Source organism: Vanellus vanellus, assembly GCF_965231255.1.
Source record: "Vanellus vanellus genome assembly, chromosome: 1".
Classification (NCBI taxonomy): Eukaryota; Metazoa; Chordata; class Aves; order Charadriiformes; family Charadriidae; genus Vanellus; species Vanellus vanellus.
The window spans coordinates 210,217,964-210,239,075 of NC_138905.1; the positions used below are offsets into that span (position 1 = coordinate 210,217,964).

Consider the following 21,112-nt stretch of genomic DNA (forward strand, 5'->3'; position numbering starts at 1 on the left):
ACAGCGTTTGCCTGTGCTCCCTTAGACACTCTCAGGGTTTGAGTAATTGCAGCTGCACACAGAACTGACAAAAGCCCTTAAGACTTGAGGTTACAGCATTGTTTTCAAACAAGATGCACCTTGAGAAGCCTCCAATGCACAGCTCAACAATAGCGTGAAATCACACTGGCATTTCACACACGCCAACCCACATCAATGTGCGGTGCTCGGTGTGCTAGAAGAAAATGGAGGGACTGCTGGAACTGTAACACAAAAGGAACTGGTGGAGACGATGTTTAGATTTGGTGGCTGGGTACCCTAAAGATAGAATGTATTTTAAGGTAGACCATAATATATACAATCAAACCCAGGGATGGAGAGTCAAGGGCCCATATTTCAAAAGTGCACTTAGCGTACAGTAGTCTCTTTCATACAGCAGGAAATGCAGCTGCTTCGTATCCAGAATGTGAGAAAGTTTGACCAGGATGGTTCAAGAACATCTCCTGCAGAACAGTCAGTAGTCCCAGCTGATATCATCTTTCTGTAGTGAAGTCTGTATGGTCTGCATGTCTCTCAGCAGCTGCAGATTTTTCCGACTCTTCTCTCCAGGTTTCACTTTGATGGGACCAGCGTTCTTTCCTTTTGTGGTTACTGTAGTTGTTACTTTAACCTCACTAACAGGGAACCTGCTGTCTTTTATTTGTTTAGCAGAAGTCTTTTTGGGCTTGTATTCTCTCTTAAGTCTCTCTAGCTGAAAGAGAAGCCCCAAGAAAAACATTAAGCAGTGACCACGTTTCAGTTTATGTTCTGCAATTCTTCCAAACAGCTGAAATACCCCACCACTCATCTCGCCCAGTTAAGCAAATGGATGCTTCCAAGTCACCCTGAATAATAAATATTTTATTTTCTTTACACAGCATTGCTATATTCACATCTTTAGAACTGTGTTCAGCTTTTAGGCTGAACTACTAGGTCATCTCTTTAAAAACTGACAAGTTGACTTTGGGAGAATGCGTCCATCATGAACACAGGAAAAGTTACATATGAGAAAAAGACGATTTGTCACTGCTACCACCCAGTGATTTAAAAAAACCCAAACAACAAAGAGAAAACAAGTTTTTCTACCTATATACTAGTGATTGTATTAGCTAGTCACTGTCAGAGATGTAGCTTTAAGAAGAACACCAATACTCTGCTGAAGCGGAGAGCTGTGTCCACACACAGCACTATAAATCACAGCTTAGAAGACTCAGGACTCGGCAACAAAGACCGAGCTGGCACACGCCTGCACAGGCAATGGACAGAGTCTACAGTGCAGACACACACTCATACCCTCAGACTGCAAAATGGCTGGCTTCCACCCTTCCCCTCAGTCCAGGTAGTGGTGCGGTGCTCTCCTCCTTAATAACATGCAGCAATTCCCTGAACACTCCTAAAACTTTTGTCAATAGCTCGTCAGAGGCCTACAGCGTATGCAGAATCACTACTGGGAACTACCACACATCTGTTTCTCTGCAACAGCTCCTCGGAAGATAGTAAGAGATCAAAGGTGAGCAATGCTTCTGCTTGAAAACCTGTCATGTGTCCATTCTGGATGTCAGCAGCAGTGCTCTCAGTACATATTTTGTGTATAAGTCATGTCAGATGAAGATGAATCTTAGTTCACATGAACTGAACCACACTGAACACACAGCGTTGAGTTCTTTGGAAGAATTTCACCGAAATGCATGAAGATTACAGAAAAATAGGGGAACTGTTAAAAGATTAAGCTCAACAGTGAAAGCCCCTGGGAATCTAGATATCTCTCTAAATACAGTTTAGAGAGATGTTTAGAGTTCAATCTGAAGAACAGCATTTCATGAGGGCTTTCCCCCACTATCTGTGCAGCCGCTTGTCACTGTGGACCTCACACAAAGCAGTTGCTTTGGATCAGCACAGCTGTTTTACACATGCCAGGAGCAAGTACGACTGATCAGATCACAGGTACCTCCTGCCACATCAAAGCCTGTGGAGTGGTCAACATGCTGTAGGGGAGAAATGCCATCCAGAGGGACCTGGACAGGCTGGAGTGGTGGGCTCATGCAAACCACATGAAGTTCAACAAGGCCAAGTGCAAGGTCCTACACATGGGCTGGGACAATCCCATGCACAAATACAGGCTGGGCAGAGAATGGATTGAGAGCAGCCCTGAGGAGAAGGACTTGGGGGTGTTGGTGGATGAGAAGCTCAACATGAGCCAGCAGTGTGTGCTCACAGCCCAGAAAGCCAACTGTATCCTGGGCTGCATCAAAAGAAGCGTGGCCAGCAGGGTGATTCGGCCCCTCTACTCCGCTCTGGTGAGACCCCACCTGGAGCACTGCATCCAGCTCTGGAGCCCCCAGCACAGGAAAGACATGGACCTGCTGGAGTGAGTCCAGAGGAGGGCCACGAAGATGATAAGAGGGCTGGAGCACCTCTCCTTTGAGGCTGAGAGAGTTGGGATGGTTCAGGCTGGAAAAGAGAAGGCTCTGGGGAGACCTTATAACAGCCTTCCAGTACCTAAAAGGGGCCTACAAGAAAACTGGAGAGGAACTCTTTATCAGGGAGTGTAGTGACAAGACGAGGGGTAACAATTTTAAACTGGGAGAGGGTAGATTTAGATCAGGTATTAGGAAGAAATTCCTTACTCTGAAGGTGTCGAGACACTGGAACAGGTTGCCCAGAGAAGTTGCAGGTGCCCCATCCCTGAAGGTGTTCAAGGCCAGGTTGGACGGGGCTTTGACCAACCTGGTCTAGCAGGAGGTGTCCCTGCCCATGGCAGGGGGTTTGGGAATAGGTGATCTTTAAGGTCCCTTCCAACCCAAACCATTCTATGATATCCAACCAGAAATGTCTCCCAGACAGACCGCTGGGGGCCCAGGAAGCAGACTCACACTTTCCAGCCCTATATACTGTTTCTCAGCTTGTGTATTGCCCCATCAGCTTATGCTGTGTTTACAGAATTCAACAGCTGTGGGATTTGCTATCATACAGTAGACCATCTTTTCTCTGTTTTGGGGATGAGAGGAGTGTAAAAGGCAATGCAAGAACAGATGTGAAAGCTCTGCCCGGGACAGGATGAAGAGTGGGCACAACGGTGACATAGTAAGACAGAAAGGATACTCCTGCAGAAATACTGGGACAGAGAGATGGAGGCATGTAGACTATCTTTGGGACAAAGCTATAAAGCAGGCACTACTGCTCTACAGTAGTTATTTCTGCTTTATTCAATTGCTGCTAGACTAGGATATAACATAAAAACCCCTTTAAGATAGAAACTCTACAGAAGCATGAAGATAATCAGAAGTAACTCACCTGCAACCGATGCCTCCGGACTTTGCTGATCTGGTCTGCTTTTGCTTCCATCTTTCCCACCAGCACCTCAAGTTCCCTCTCCAGATCTTCCCTCACAGCAATGGTTGGGGCTTCCTGGACAAGCTTTGACAGCTGCTGGTGATCACTAGCATGGAATTCAGACAGAACAAAGCTTGCATCGGACTCCTTTGGGTTCTAGTGCTTGTACACCCAGCTCAGAAATAACACTTCTAGGAAACCATAGCACCAGCAGCCAGACATGTTCAGTGTGCCATAGTGAACTGCTAAGAACAGTTTTGCTGGTTAGCAGCAATATTACAGTAGCACATCCTGGTGGCAGGCTGCTACAACACTTTTTCAATAACCTAAGTGGCTTCAAACTTCAGTACACACATTCAAAATAACCCCTTGAGGCCAACATCTCAGAGCTCATTCAGTTACTATTTTGCATCTATCTACTGCAGTTCTACTACATCAATTAATGTTCTGTTAACCTAGACAAGCAAAATGACTGGTAAAGATGTCCTTTAATGGAGTATTTGTCCATTGCATCAGGGGCTGTTACCACACTTCTCTACCCTCACAAATTCAATACTGCTGCATATAAACACAGGTACAGAGTCCAGATTGTTTATCAGAATCTCTCTTTAACTGCAAGGAGAAATGACAGCCTCTGCAGCCAGTTGAATGAAGAGATTATATGCTAGAGACTTCCTAAAGCTAACTCTTTCATGCAAAACCTTCCAACTTCAAAGCAAAAGGCAAAAATATAAAGCATCTACATTCATAATCTGTAATGGAGAATATGCCAAACTCACAAACTCATCTGTCCAAACTCATCTTGTAAAGTCAGCAACACTTCTGAGAGCTCTTCTTGGGATGAAGAAGAGTCCTTTGGCAGAGATGACTTCCTGCTTTTGCTGGCAGGATGACCGGTACTGATGGATTTTGCTAGTGGAGTATCGTTTACCACACGACTGTTACACAAAGCTTTCGTGTGCTGTTTCATCAGGTGTAGGACATGTTGCACATTGGCACCAACTGAATGACTGGGACTGGTAGACTGGAAGGAAAAGGAAAAGAGACTTCTTTTAAACAGTGTTGTCAACAACCTACTTAATAATAATGGGCAACATTTAAAAACAATAACATGTTTGATTTGCTGCCAGCAATATATTTTTTTGTTTGAATGAATATGCACTAACAAGAACAGCTTGACAAGCGGCACAGAGAGGACTCATCTTCTGGAAATGCCAGTTCAGCAAGTTACTGATATTCAACAAGCCTTTTGAAGACAAACTGGAAGAAAAAAAGTCACAGAAAATGAAGTGATCTGACCACTGGGTGTCAGGAGTGCACCAAAGCCAAAGCCACTTAAGGAGCTGCAGCTACTGAGTATTAAGCTTTGGAATTAAGCAGCTCACCTTCCCAGCTACAAAGGGCACATCACCCAGACACAGTCTGTAATGGGGCTGCACAGTGAGGTGGCTTGTGTGAGAGCATTTCTGGAAGGAAAGAAGAGAGAAATGTTTATCAAAGACGATGCTAGAGCAAACCCATTTTCCCTTTGCTTTGTAATAAGAGGCAACCCACCTTCCTGATTGCATGCACGCGCCCTTATTTTACTCCTCAGTAATTGCCCTTCTCTCCCTGCCCCACGTTACCTTCTCTGGCTGCTTAGTTTTCTTCCTGGGTTTTCTTGCTTTTGGAGAAAGCAATGGTGATGCTGCTTGAATCAGTAGTCTGTTGGTTTCCAGGCCTGTCTGAAGCTTTAATTGAGGGAATAAGGGGAATTATTGGAATTGTATTAATAGTTAGGAGACGGAATAAAAATTGTTGGTTTGCAAGTCTCAGCTTAAAATACAAGGCTCTCAAAGCAAGGGCTGCAAGATTTTAGGATGCTTCTGCAGTCCAAGGTCAGTTTAAACATTAAATAAGAATACTTCCTCTGGTAGCACTACTTATCACTAATCCTAGTTAGAGAATTAGTCTTACTGTGTTACTCCCATGCAGGCAAGTGCCAAAACATCAGCTATGCTTTACACTTGACAAAATATTAGAAAAGTCAAGACACCCAACCCAGCTCCGTTTATTCTGTGGCATGCAGTTAACAGAAAACTGTTACTTGTCCTTCTGTTCTATTAAATTTGACATAAAAAAAAAAACAACAAACCAAAAACACAAAACCCAAACCCAAATCATCTATTGGAAGAGTCAAGGTTAGGATTCTCACTGGTCAACAGTGAGGTCTATACACTTCACTGTTCCTTCCAAAAGGAAGCTGTGGCATGGCTTTAGAAATCATCTCCTAACCAATCTCAACTAGAAGCATTCACAGAACAATTATTCATTATTAATTTGAGATACCCTTTCCATGCCCCTCAACCTCATGGCAAAGGTTAATGCTAGAGCCTAACATGTTACCTACATACTTGTTCAGCATACAATGAATATTTAATGAACACAACACTTCAAGGTTAGGAAAAAAACAGTGTCCTTATGGACTCATAACCAATAGTACGTTGCCTCTTTTTTGCCTCCTTCTACAATATTTGTAGTCACAATTATGAACAAGTGAACACAGTTGTTGACCTTGATCTATTTAAAGCAGAGATCCTCAAGCATCCTCAACTATGAATTAGCCTGAATTTCTACTTCAAACTTCAGTGCACAGGTGCTGTTAGAAAGAGGTTTCCAAAAAGCTCAGAGAACTTCAGAACATTTGGCACCTCAGACAGGAGGAAAGGGGGGAAAAAAAAACAAAAACAAAAAAAAAAAACACCACACAAAAATCTGCCACCACATACACTAAAACAGGGCTTTCATTATACTATATATGTGAGGCACTTTCAGCAAGTTTAGTTGAAAAGCTGATGGAAAGGAAGAGCTAATTACAGCGCATACCAGTACAAAAGAAATTTCCTGTTGGTTACCTCAGCTGCTTTTTCCTGAACAAGCTTCCTCGCGTGTTCTTCCTCCTGAAGCTTCTGTTCCAGCTCTTTCATTTTTTTCTAGCCCAAGTTGAATAAAAATAATAGCATTACTAACGAAACAATTTTTTTCCTAAAGCCGACAATACTAAGAGCTTGAGCAAAAGTATATCAGTACAACTTACAACTTAAAGCAAAGTGAAGACTTCAGCATTAGAACGATTGCTGAAGTTTTGTCAATTTGACTTAGTTGATTTTTCTATTTTACATTCAGATACCAATCACAGAAGTAAAGTTGCAGCCTACAGGGAGAGTAATGCACAAGGCTGTCTTTCTCTTCCGTTGTAAAAAAAACCTAGAAACTAGGTTGGTTTGTGTACATTATCCTGAAAGATTTTGTATGACAGAAGGGCAAACAAAGGTGTATCATTATAAGCTGAGAGAAGACTTGCTTTCTTTAGACCACTAAATTTCTGTAACTTAAACTTTTAAAGAGAAGAATTTTTGAACACATAGCCAACTTATTAATAAAGAAGAGGAGGGAAGTTCATATGATGCCTCTGAGATACCTTTAAGCAAAACTGAAGCAATTTCATCTTTTTATGGTTAAAAAGATGTAAGAACCCTTTTATTTGAAAGGGGCTTTCAAAAGACTTAAGGAGAAAGGCACACATTTCTTTGTAAACCCTCCAACAAGACGAAATACTTTAAGCAGGATAACTTTCACATTGGGAGTTTAAGTGTATTAAAAAAATCTGATTTTATACAGCAGAGTGAAAAAATGATCCAGTGCTCCAGGACATAAAACAACTTCCCTTCTCTTCCCCTAAAGACTGAACATTATTCACAGAGCCACTAATTAAACTTAAGTCAAAAAAGCATGCAATTCAAAGTAACAACTTTATTTATATATTTTTTTAATAAACCCAGTACACTGAAAACTCAAAGAGGTGTTAAATATTTAACCTCTCCTTTACTTAGGCATTAACTGCAAGATTAACATAACCAGCTATTATACAAGGTAGTAAAAGGCAACACCCTGGATATACATTGAGGACAAAAGCACTATGTGAAGGAACCAACTTTTTCTGTTGAAAAAAAGAACTCTTTTGACTCTTTTATTTATTTTTCATTCAAAACAGTTATATTCCAGGTAACTTAAAATCATCTTTCAGCCTTTATAGCACGTGACACAATTCTTGATTTCCATGTGGTCAGTCACACAAAGATTACCCTGTTACGTATGAAAGGCTTTTTAATATGGAAATCCTGAAGCAATTCTTCTGTTTGAACTGAAGAGTGATGTGAAGCTGGGCCAATGCTTTTGTACAAAAGGAACTGAGTATTCACTCAGCTAGCTGTTCAGCTGCAGCACGCAGCCCAAACCGCACAGCAAGAGCATCAGACCTTGTTGGAAGTTATCTACCCAAGTTATAGTCCCAAAAGGTGTTTTTTTTTTTTTTTCTTGTTTATAGAAAAAAAAGTATCACTCAATCCATCTTCCAAACTCAGCTCTTCCGTAGGCAGACACAGATTTCTGGTCCATCAGCAAGAGGGACTGAGGCCAGAGAGCCAGCTAACAGCAAACACAGACGCTCCCTGGCCACGCTGCTCATCATGTACAGTAGCACAGCACAAGAGGGCCCTGCAGGTCAGCACTGGGCTGCCTAAAACACTCTGCTCAGTCACCACTAACTGCTGCAAAAAGTTTTAATAAAAAAAAAAGGAATCAAATATTTAAACATCTATTTTTGCCGATTTTCTACAAGAAATAAAATTTCATGTGATCACCTCACCTATCCTTTTGGTTGCCACTGAAATGAATTTCGAACAACTTTAACCAAAGAGAGAAAGTTTTGAGCCCTCAAAGATACAGAATACCTAAACTTCCTGAAAATCAGCTGCTGAGATAAACATCCAGATAGCTCCATCAGAGAAGAAATGTCTCCAGCATGAAGACAGCTTTTACCTCTGTGCTTCATTATCTTGCCAATTACCACCTGCTTGACAGCTGAGCTGTCAGCATATACCCAGCTGGAACAGGGCAGGTGTTGCTTCTCACCACCTGGCAATTTGAGGATACAGGAAAAATAAGAGGTGTAGGTAGCATACAGCCACAACGGGATACAAGGATTCATTACTTTTCTTGTTCACAGAATGGTGGGGCTTTGTTAAGTCTCATTGTTAGCATTAAGAAAAGATTGATTACTACCAACTGCAGTTCTCCAAAACATGTCATCTACACATACATTCAAATTTTGGCCACATGCAAGACCAGAGCCTAAATTGTGCTTTTAGGGAATAACCCTGTCCCCTTACTCCATCCTCAGACATAGCCACACTCAGACTCTTTCGATCAGCTATCCAGACACTGCACTGCAGGACTACATTTGCAATAAACTTAGACTAGAAAATGCTTTTGAGGCAAGTACTCCAATTAAGAGCCCTTCACATGAATAAGAATCTCATAATTTCCTTTTTACAGCCAACATTAATAATGACAAATTGCTTGAAGGTAACACTTATTGCCAGGTAGCGGCTCTGCAGGTTTTGGAGATGAAATGCTCTCAGTTAAGACCCACACACAACTTGTGCTCCAGCAGAGTGTCTGAAATCAGAGGCAGATAAATCATTGCTCACTCACGAGTAGTCACCTCACCACTTTCCATCCATTTCAGTGCACGACGTATGGAAATATTCTTTTTTATCTGTTTCTTACTTCAAATTAAACTTGCAAATGTTCCTATGGTCTTGCCACAACTAAAGCAGAGATCAAAGAGGCAACAGATGCAACTGTTTTGAGCAAAGCATGCCATCACCCTTTCAGGATTATAAGGTAACACTTGGCACACGGATGCTCACATAGAAACAGAGCCTGCAAGCACAAAGGCATATAGACCTGCTGATCGGAAAACAGCTCATGACAGCAAAATGATCACAAGAAAAATGCCCTTTAGTCAGAGCTAAATCCAGATTTCTCTCAGCTTCTAGAACTGAGTCAAAAATTTGTGAATTTAACACCCAATTCCACTAAAATAGATTTGTGACCGCTACTGATTCCTAAAGATACCGAAGAATCAAAGACATCTAGTTTGATGTTTGACATCTAGTTTGATGAAGAAAAAACAAAAAAAAAATCCAAACAACCAAAAAAACCCCAAACCAAACTGTTATGCTGAAGTTATGTTCACTAGCCAGGCCCAAAATAAAACAACCCAGCCCCACCAAACTCCAGCTGCTATGAGTCAAAACCTTGGTAAAAGCCCTTGAGAAAGAACTCCTGTTGCTGAACCAGTTATTCCAACCCTGACCCTGGAGGAACCTACAGCTCCTTTCAGTGAACAAGGCCTGGGAGACACTCATCTCTTTGAAAGAGTTTGGCCCAGGTAAACAATGAAGGTACTCCATAAATGCAGCTTATCAAAATGGGGTGTCAGGATCTGAAACAGCTTGTTACAGCTGCCTTGGGTCAGGGAGTCCCAGGAACAGCTGTAGCATCTAAAGGTCCTGCAGCAGACCAGCTAGCTAAAGATTTACTATCAAACATCTCCTTATGTACTCCTGGAAAAACACCATCCACTGCAGCACCTGGTAAGGGCTGGTGTGCAGGGTGTAAGCAAGCATACAATTTTGATGGAATCCAGAGCTGTCCTCAATATCACAGTCTAATCATGTACTATCTGCCTCTTTTGGATGGAGGAAATTTGCAGGTGGAAGCCTCTCCCTGGTTAAGCTCTCTGTAGTTCCCATGCTTGGGAGGTCTCTCTACAGCAGCAGAAAGAGGTATGTGGACCAGAGTTCAGAAGCCACCACCACAGATGGTACACAGAAAGAATATGACCACAGTCACGTTGAATTGGTAACAGCTACCGATTGCAAAGGAACCCTGAAGAGGCAAACTGGTTCAAACGCACTGTCGGACAGACAGTGCTAGAGGCTGAGCAGTGCCAGGCTCCAGAACTCTGCAAGTAAAGTAACTAGTAATTATGTTTCTTAAGAAGGGCAAATAGCTAAGAGCTAAAAAAAAAAAATAATAATAATAATAATAAAAAATCAAACGTACCCACACCAAGTCAAGTCAAATCTGGGTCGTAACAGAATATAAACACTAGCATCCAGCATCACACCCAGAAGTTGGGAGCTTAGGGAACACCCACAGTCCTACATGCCTATGCACCAACTAACCACAAGAGGAACAACAACAGATATGATTAAGGCTAAACAAAATCTAGTGACAAAGACTACCTGGTCACGCAGACTTTCAGCAATAACTGCAAGTATTTACAACACTTCCACTTTAAAAAATAAAAGTTTAGTTGCTGTCTTTCTCTACAGCACCAAGTTTTGCTCAGCTCTATTTTTGACACATAGCTATAAAGTGCTGATCACAATAAACAAGATAAATCTGATATAGTATCCAGCACAAACGACAGACCTCCGCTATGGACTGCATCGTAGTAAGTCTGCTGTACTCTTTTTCCAGCATATCCAGCTTTTCCAATTTAGACTGAACATGTGATTGATCAAGCAGCCGATCTCTCTCCAACGAACCCTTGAAAGGAGAAGTGAAAAGCAAAACAATCGTGAGCACAATAAAACAAGACCATCTATAGTAAGCCTTGTGTCTGCAGCACAAAGGAGGCCCATAAACAGTCCAAAGAAACTACTACTTCCTCTGTGTATTTTTAAACGGTGCTACCATTTGGGAGCAACTGCACCACTGCTCCATCAGTGTTAGGACCTCACACTCAACCAGATGCAGATGGGAGAGAATTCTGCATGCTCTCCTACTTCCAAATCCAATGTGGTGAAAAATCATTACTTAGCTATTAGAGATAGCGTTTTCAATTTTTTTCTTCAGCAAATATCTAATAGAGTGAAACAGGACAGCCACGGACACCAATGAACAGAGCTCTAAGTGATCCATACTCCTACAAAACAAAATTCAAGCTCATTTTAGATATAGGCCAAATCCTAGTCACTGATGGTGGGAAATAGAAATTTTACTATTATTTCTGCAGAATCAGTATTTCAGACCCAGTTTAACAAAAGCAGTACTAGTAAAGAAAATCCCCAAAGACCTGAAGAATGTAAACACAAAAGGAAGTTTTTTTCCCAGTGGCATATGGGTATAACACTGAGGGAGAAGGATGAGCTTCTACAGTAAGCCAACCATGCAGAAACAAACAATTCTTATTAACATCAGAGCCTGATACTGCCTTAGAGACAGGTGCACACAGGCAGAAAATACCAAGCCCAGATAAGATTGGGAAATTTAAGTAGGGAAATTATCCACACCTAAGTATATGAAGGTTAGCTGAAACAGATATCCACAATTAAACACAGTAATGTTAGAGTAACTATGAAAAATCATGACGTATCTTATGATTTTTATACTTTAACTCTGAGATAATCTTGAGAGCACACCTGTTTCTCCAAGAGGTGTGACTTCTCGTTTTCTGCATGCTGGATCATTCTTCTCATGTAGTCCAGCTGTTTCTCTAAAAGGCTGCACCGAGACTCAGCAGCTGCCAACTGAGAAGCCAGTTCTGAAAATAACAAAAAGCAGAAAAGTGAAATCATGCATTGCTTGTTCCTGGGACTTACTTTGTTTTCAGGACAGCTCTAAAACAAACAAAAAAAGGACCATCTAAAGAAACCCACTGATTAAGCCTAATGAACTTCCGTACACATGCAAATCCCTAAAACAAAGTTTTTTTCAAAACTATTTCTCACAACTCCATGTGTCACTGCAAAGTAAAAGATACTAAACAAAGTAAATAAAATTAATTAAAAAATAGTTCTCAGTAAAGACATGGACCTGTTCAAGCGGGTCCAGAGGAGGGCGACAAAAGTGACCAGAGGGGTGGAGCACCTCTCCTACAAGGACAGGCTGAGAGAGTTGGGGTTGTGCAGCTTGGAGAAAGGAAGGCTCCAGGAAGACCTTATTGCAGCCTTTCAGAACTTAAAGGGGGCTTATAAGAAAGAAGGGGACAAATGTTTTAGCAGGGCCTGTTGCTATAGCACAAGGGGTAATGGTTTTAAACTGAAAGAGGAAAGATTTAGACTAGATACAAGGAAGAAATTTTTTACAATGAGGGTGATGAAACACTGTCTGATCTAGTTGAAGATGTCCCTGCTCATTGCAGGGGGGGTTGGACTAGATGATCTTTAAAGGTCCCTTCTGACGCAAACTATTCTGACTCTGTGAAAATAGTTTTATGCATTGATAAAACTCAAGTTTCATCCACATCAGTGTTCTGTAGTATCTATATAAAGTTTGCAGACAACCTTGATTTTTCTTTGACACTTCAGTCTTGTCATGCTCTTTGTGTTGCATTTGTTCACTTAACACTTTTTTGTAATCTGCTGTTTCTCTGCTGAGATGTTTTACATTCTCCTCAGCTTGAAGCCGTTCCAACTCCAGTCGACGAATTTTTTCCTGGAGATTCTTCAGAGCAGAAAATATCGCTGTAATCAAACAAGTACCTTTTGTTAGATACCATTAAATCACCACTTCAAGTTAACACTTAACTTCAAACATCTTGATAAAAGCACGTTACGTAAGAAAGACAGTGTTCCTTACCAGCATTCAAGGCTGCTTCCAGGAATTAAGACCTGCTTCCCTTTAAACCATAACTGATCCTAAAACTAATCTCAAATGAATAAATGCCCTTGGTGCACACCTTTATCTGAAACAGTTGGGAAAGATGCAGCCATTTCCCAGAACAAGGCACATAAATATTCTGTAGATTAAGTGCAAACAGTGCATCTTCCGACTCTTATCAAAAGGAAATGAAAGGTCACAACTAGAGAGTTAACACAGTGGCAATTTTTATGTTATTACTCCTCTACAAGTGCATGCTAGCACAACAAATACACAAATAAAACGTTCCTATGAACAATCAGAGAGCAAAATATAGGTTGGCTATTAGACAGGCTATAAAAATGTTTATTTCTCTAAGTGGCAGTTCTTCGTGCACTTGTGTTCCCCTCCTCCCCCAAGACATGCATCTCCTTTGACCTGAACAACTTTCCCTCTTCCTGTTCCATTCCCTGCTTTGATGATTACTCAACAAAACCTTTATATATTCATCACCACAAAAAGAAAAGCAGTTGTAATAGAACTCACATCACCTTGCAATTAGACCATCTGCTGGTAATCTGATGTATTACGTCTCTTAGCTGTATTGTTTAATTCTGCAAAGGGAACCATAGCCATAAGCCCTTTCCCCTATACAGTCCTGTTAAAGTAAAACACAGGAACATCTGTACAGAGAGCTCATATAGCAGACTAATCTGCAAGGTCACATTAACCAACGCCTTTGTGCTTAGACCCACTCTAGAGAAAGAATACACCACCTTTGTTAGCAAATGCACGAGCACAGAAGAGTTAAGACTGCATATTCTTTCGAGCATCAAAACAGGATGCCAAGTATTGTTTAGTCATCCTCACTGGAGTATTAAAACCAAGTATGTATGCTGAGACACCCACACAGACAATACAAAGAAATTCATACCAATATAAACAGAATTTACTACACTTAATTTCAGGATTTATCAATATGTTTTTTTTTTTTGTTTGTTTGTTTTGTTTTTTGTTTTTTTTTAATTCGGAGGTGGGAGGAGCAGTAAGGACCCCCAAGAACAAACAAATCTACTTTCTCATCTGAAGTTAATTCCGATATCCTTAACCTTACTAAAACATACACTCCAGAACATTTTTTGCATTTTTAAAACCTATGCAAAAGGAGTAAGGTATCTGGTCATCTGTCTCTTGGATTTAATTTCCTTAAAAATTTTAATTTACTTAAATTAATTCCTTTTTAAAGATGATGGCATGTCTTTATTTAAAAAAAAAAATTATCAGATTGTCTCCCTCCACCTGTACTTATTTCAGAGTTGACAAATTCCCTGCTTGAAAAAAGTTGCCAAGTGAAAACTTGGAAGTCAAAAGTTTGTCACTAATGCAACATGCAACACAATCTACAAAAATACACCTGCATCAGTAATTCATAAGGAAGCTCTTTCCTACACATGCAATTTTTTACCTGTCACAAGGTTCCTTTAGTTTTGTGTCAACTGCACTCTCAAAAATAATGGCATTGAGCATATGAGAGCAGATACTGCATTTCAAATAGCACTTCAAGAATTGAGATTTCATCTACTAGGTTGTTAACATAGAGGTCTCTAATAATTCATACATGAATTATGTTATTGGAACAGAGACTTGAGCCTATCATACTGATTTTTTACTTCGTTTGAATAATATTAGGATTCATCCTAGATGTTTCTCACTTTTCTCCTTATAAGGAAAAAATAGTGAGTTTTTCATACAACTCCATGCAACTCCAGTCTTAAAGGGAGTATTTTTGCAGTGACCCTGAGCCAAACAGCTCACATCAAAGGACCAGTCCTGCTCTAGCCTCCCAATTCCCAGTGCTGCCAGCTGTACTTATCCCAAGGCAGCTCTGGAGTACGTCTTAATGCACGACGAGCTCATTCGCTAAAATAACAGAAAACTAACTAAGAATGTTTCTGTCATGTCAGGTCAGGCAAGATGAATCTGTTTATCTGGAGATGAACACCAGGACCAGAGTGGGAAATAAGGGAGACGGAATAGCCTAGAAACAAGGAAGAATAAATGGGAGTAAAATGACCTCCCTCTTCGGTGTTGTGAGCTCTCAGTTCAGCACTACGCTGAGCACTTTTCTGTATCGTCCAAGTCTTCACTCACATGATAAATATTCTCACCACACCCTTTGTCCATGACAAGCCTCCAAACCATTCTGGGGATTGAAGTCTCCTTATTTCAAACTCAGCTATGAACTCAGGAAAGGACAGACTGAGGGAGAGAAGGACTGGAAAAGGGGCAAAGAAAACATGCCATGACTGTTTCACAAAGTACTCAGCCAATTTTACAGCTCTCGCCTATTGAAGGAGAGCATCTTTCTCCAGATGTATGTTTACCTCTTTCATTAGGTATTTGTCAGAAAGAGAAGTGCAAAGGACCTACAAAACAGATAACCTGCACATCACTGGGAAGTGATAAAAGGATAAAAAGACTACAGCCTTTGTAGATGTGGACAGATGGTATTTCACCACATGATTTGGAAACAGGTAAGAAAATAACTTTGTTGAACTTTTACCTCTGCTGTTGCTTTCAGGATATGGAATTACTGGTTTCTGTGGGGAGCGCAGCAAATCTGAATTAATAAATGGCTTGTACTTCGGATATTCTATAAATGAAGTTGCAGAGAGTCCATCTGTGGCTGACGCAGAGTTCTGAGTTTTGTGCAGATCGTCCTGAAAACAAAACAAGGCACAATTCAGCACACTGGTTTCCCTGTCACAACAACAACAACAAAAAGAGTAGAACCCAATTAGACGATGTGTAGAAGTACTGCTGCAGGAGACTAATACATCAGAAGCTGCGTTTCCTTCCTCACAGCCTTTTTACATCCAATTCCCCTTCACGAAAAACAGTATCAGAAATAAAATGTGTTTTCTATACCAGTTTCTGATTTCCACTTTTGTTTTCTACTTACTTTTACTGTCTCTTGCTTATAGTGAGAAGACAATACACCAGTCAGTTGGAAAACAGCGGCCTTCTTAACTACTGATTATACTTACCGCACATGAGATACTGTACTAAGGTGGCCAAACCTGATAAAGCACACCCAGGACCACAGCTCTACATCCACTCATCTAGCGTAACAGCTCACTGACTGTAGATGGGGCAGAGGACACACTCTTTCCTCACCTCACCCTCCCAGCTGAATAGCCCCAAGCCCTCTTTTCCACTGGCTTCAACTCATCTTCCCTGTCCACCCATGAACAGAATGCACCACACAGATGACTTTATGCTACACTCAATTAGTAATACCAGCACAAGAAAAGCAGCAGTAGATCATGGTCAGAAACTTACCTCTACCTCTGAGCAGCAACGCGCTCTTAGATCAGCTTCAGACCATTCTCAAAAATATGGCCACAGAGACCACAGATTTCCCAGCAGTCTACACCAACATTCCAAACCTTTGCTGTGGTTTGGACACCGCAATGACCAGAGGGGACCACTGAGCTGTGAACGCACTGTGCAGTCAGGATACCATTAAACCATGTGCCTTCCAACAAGAGTCTTCTAAGTCAAAGGGCCACAGCACTCGTATACTGTGTTTATGGATTTGACTCAAAAACTGGGTACCTGGCCTAAGCCTTCCAATTTACGTATATGAATTAAGTAAAATATGAATGCTTATTTTTAATGTGCTAGAGTAATTTCTCTCAACTGGACGCACCACTGAACATTTCAGTAACAAAATTTGAAGGTAACCTAAGAGAGAAGTGGGCTGCAGGCAGATGCAATGCTCCCATGGCTTCCTACAGAGCATTTACTTCACTAATTTGACAACTGAGCAATTGCCAATCTTGGCAGGGTTTGTTGGTTTTTTTTTTAAGCTTTTGCAAATACCAATTATTGGAAGCATATTGTGACCTAAATTAAAATACAGCAAGAATTTTTGTAAGTATCTCGTAGCAAATTAGGTAACAGCTCAAAACACATTATGAGGAAGAAAAATAATACAGGGGGAAAAAAATTAAGAAAATGTATAAGTTATGTAAAGCCTATACACTGCTAATTTCCTCTAAAAGTGATTCATTGTAGACAAGAAAATTAGGACCCTAAGTACCCTGAATGTATCAACCAGTGTTCCTAAGCAGTTTTATGAATGCTTTGCAGTTTGTGTTTATAACATTTTCCTACACAACCTAAGTGCTTTTCTTGGAATAACTGCATTTGCACAAGAACTTTTGCTACCACTAAAAGCCCACTAGAACACTAATCCCTAATTATGAATATATTAACAAAATATTTTGAACAGATTTTTGTGTGCATGCACATACACACTGTTTTATGCTCAGCAGTCGTACTGGTCTAACTTTGTAGAATGTGTAATGTTAAAACGTAATGAAAGCCTGCTAGGTGCTAACATTAAGACCTAAACCTCACTCCTGCAAAAATATCATCTGCGCTACAGGATGCTGAATGCACAATAACGAATAAGGCCAAATGTAAAAATGAACCAAGCAAAACACAGTACTTTATGCAGCAGGCAACAGAATAACAGGAGCAACACAAACCTCAGCACCCCAAACAGCAGAAACTATTGATTCAAATATAAATCTGCTACTATATGATATTGATTCAAATCAAAGGTACCCCACGAACCAGGCAAAGAAAAGGGGAATGAGTCTGAAACCAAAGCAGGGCTACCAGCATCACAACTTTTTCTAGATGTCTTTATTTTCCATCTGTAAAGCCTTCTCTGTGAATTAAAAATAATTACATAACCTCCTCCAAACTACAGGGTTTTTCTGTTTATTTTTACTGGCATAAGTAACACCTACCCAGCCAACAGCAGACTAACCAAAGGAAAAACCTAGCATACTCAAACACTTGAACAAGTTACACAAAGCAAAATAAATACAGACTTTGGACTAGAGCTACTTGTCTTCTAAATTTCACCTGGATGCAGGGTACAGGCACTATTTTGAATAGTGTAATAATCAGCACAGATATCTGCTTGAAATACATACTGAAAAAATTGTGATGAAATATTGTCTATTGTATAAGCATTCATTCTTTGCTTCAGTCTAAATAATCACTTGCTACCAGGTATATTTTCCTTAAACATTTAAGAAAAAAAGACTGTTTCACAAACAGTGACTTCTCGATACACCCGAGTGAAAAACTGAGAAAGTTTATGAAACAGCATCAGGGAATTTCCCCATCACAAATCTCCTACTCAAATATCACACCAATTCTTTGGCCTTCTCTTTGCTTTCTCCCAAGCCATTAAGAACATTTAAGTCTGTTTCTGCTTTTGGAAATTCTCACGAGGAGTATCACACTGATGCTCAGGAAAATCCTGAAACAGAAAAAAATCACATATGAAAATCAAGGAACTCTCTACATTTGTTCTGAATCTAAGCTAGGCCAAACGTGCTAAGTCCCCTCTCTTTCTGGGTAGTCCTTATAGTCTCTCTTTCCTTAAGCCTCACTAAAGCCTCATAATCGTAAATGAAGAAGCTTAAGGGTCCACAAGGAGCTAAGTGCACCAGTATGATGCAACAGTAGCAAGCATAGCACATTTAACCTTCACAGGTCTGAGGACGTTATCTTTCAAAATTCATTGCTGCTATCGTCGCCTGCCTACTCAAGCGCACAAAAGGAAACATTAAAAACACAGAGCAGTGATAGCTTAACACACCAGTAGCATACAGTGACCTCCTGAAGCTCCCAAGCCTAAACACAACAGGGAAACAAAAAAGACACTACCTCACATGGAAGGTTTTCAAAGAAGAATCAGCAACTTGGGGGAGAGGGACCCTTTTCAAAGCAAGCAACTTGTGTAGATGGTAAAAACAACCCACCATAACACTGTCACTTCTCTGATGCAGTAAAAAACACTGCACACCATGTAAAACTATCCAGAAGACTATTGATCTCAGTGACATACCAAATGTTTCAGCAAGAAAAAGGAAAAAAATAAATGTTTTTGTCATTATCATACACGTTTTGACTAGATCCATGGACAATAAAAAATAAAAATTTATTTATGAACTGTAGAACCAAAGAGGCAGAAAAATGCAGAAAGTCTCTTGGGCAGAAGCTGCAGCAAGAAAGCATGAGGGCACCAAGTCAGCACTTTTGGCACTAGCACTTTGGCACTGGGAAAAGGGACTTAACTAGAGTGGGTACATTGCAAGTTCCTACATGGGTGCTCCTAACAGGGAGGAAAAAAAAAAAAAAAAAAAAAAAAAAAAAAAAAAAAGAGATGAAGCATCCAGTAGTCCTCACACTCAGTTTTAAAAGAAAAAAAAAAAAAAGCTGAAATAAGGGAAAATTATCCAGAGACTGGAAAAAAAAAAAAACAAAAACAACAGAATAACCAGGTATTGAGTTCACTGAGCATAAAATAGCCAACTACTCAAAGTTATTGGAACTTTCAAAATAGCCATTCTGGAGGGACAATCTCAATTAGCAGCCTGCCCTTATCCCTCAGTACTGCATTCCTGGGGGAGTAGGGAAAGAAGAACAGCCCCTATCGCCCAGAGGCCAACCCAAGTGCTGTCTGTGCCTGATACAGAACCGAGTCAGGAGTGCTCCAAATTTAAATAACATATGTAGTTGAAAGCAGACATTAAAAAGCTAACTTAGTCAAGCCATCATATGAAATCGGGGAAAAAAAAAGTGTTGGCACAATACAGTTTTGGTTTACTAATTAAATTAATTAACAGCCTACATTCATCTGCTTAAGACTAAAACTAGTTTTCTGCCATCCTTCCCTATGCACGCCAGAAAAAATACCAGTCAGGAAGGATGTAGGAGTCCTCTGATCCTATTGTCACCACTCTTGCTGGTGCTGGTGTAAACGTGGGGCCACACTGCAGTGGAGGAGACAGCGAACATTGAGCTGGGTGCCCACTGTGCAGCTATGGAGACCCCAAACCATAAACCCTCACGAGACATATCTCGCACACCATCACACTGCATCGTTTTCACCACTTCTGCTCCTCCAAAGCACGCATAAGGCACAGCTATTCACCCCCCCCCCCCCAAAAAAAAAAAAAAACACACAAAACCAACAAAAAAACCACAAACCCACACAACTGAAAAGTCATTTGACTTCAGGGAGCTACGGACCTCAAGCCAGAACGTCGAGCAAGGAACCCAACTTTTGTTCGGGATGTCGATCCGGAGGGGGCAGGCAGCCTCCACCCAGCTCAGCACCGCCCGCCGCGCTCGCTCCAGCCGAGCCTCCGTTTCTTCATGTCATCTGCCACCCGCAGACGCGGGCCCCGTTCCTCCTCTACGCTCAGCGCCTCAAGAGGGGCGCGAAGGAGGGAATTCTGACCCCCCTACGTGCGACTACCCACGCGGTACCCCCACCCCTGCCAGGTGCTCCACGCACGCCGAAGGACACGGGTACACACTGAAGTTCAACCCCAGTTGACGGTCACGTTTTCGCGCCGCGAGCGGGAAGGAGCGGACGCTGAATGGGGCGAGCAGCTCTCCGCGGGGCTGCGGCGGCCCGCTGCGCCAGCCCAACCGGCCCCAACCGCACCGCCAAACCTTCACCGGGGCCTCACCTGCCTCTGCAATAGGCCTTTTCACAGTCGTGACCCCAAACCACTGGTGAGAAGAAACCGAGTTACAGCGTTTTAATCCCATTCGCTTACAAACACGCTCTCCGACACCGGCACGGGGACAGTAAGAGGGCTGGTTTAAATAGCGGGGTACCTTTTTCCTTTTCTGCCGCTTGTAAAATATGCGTGCGTACACAACGGGTTTTAATATTTATACGTATATATACGCATATATATATATATATACGCATATATATATGGCATTTAAAAGACACGACAGCTTTCCCCGCCCGCGTTGCTCCGGGCGGGCCGGGGGCAGACAGCCCGCCGGCCCCGCACTCCCCGGCCGCTGCCCCCCCTCCCGCGGCCCCGCTCCCGCCCGAGCCCCAAATTCGTCGCCCTTCCCCTCACCGCAGCTCCGTTGCGGGAGAAGGCCCCGGGCCCGCCTCCCCTCTCCCGGCCGCAGGGCCACCCGGCGCAGCGGCACCGCTCGCCTGAGGAGGCCCCACCGGCCCCTCACTCCCAGCGCAGCGCAGTTCTTCCCTTCCCCCCCCCCCCCCCCTTCGAGCCGCCGACTGCGCCCTCAGAGGCGCGGCCGAGCCTCACCATACGCTGAGGACCGCGCGCTGCCGCCATGTCCGCCGGGGGCCGTACGCTTGTGCCTGTCCCTTTAAGGCACGACACCCGTGCGGCGGCAGCGCCTTTCGCGCCGATCAACT

General features: G+C 42.0%; 1 protein-coding gene across 1 annotated transcript; it reads right to left on the reverse strand.

Moving 5' to 3' along the window:
* Positions 1-23: 23 nt before the first annotated feature.
* Positions 24-21,029, reverse strand: CEP57 (centrosomal protein 57; the record flags this gene model as incomplete). Its single annotated transcript, XM_082483461.1, has 11 exons — positions 24-730; positions 3,313-3,457; positions 4,131-4,375; positions 4,737-4,817; positions 4,977-5,081; positions 6,246-6,323; positions 10,678-10,794; positions 11,670-11,791; positions 12,534-12,713; positions 15,392-15,548; positions 21,000-21,029. The coding sequence occupies 11 exons, from the start codon at positions 21,027-21,029 to the stop codon at positions 494-496; spliced, it is 1,497 nt and encodes a 498-aa protein (XP_082339587.1). The 3' UTR covers positions 24-493.
* Between the last annotated feature and the right edge of the window lie 83 nt (positions 21,030-21,112).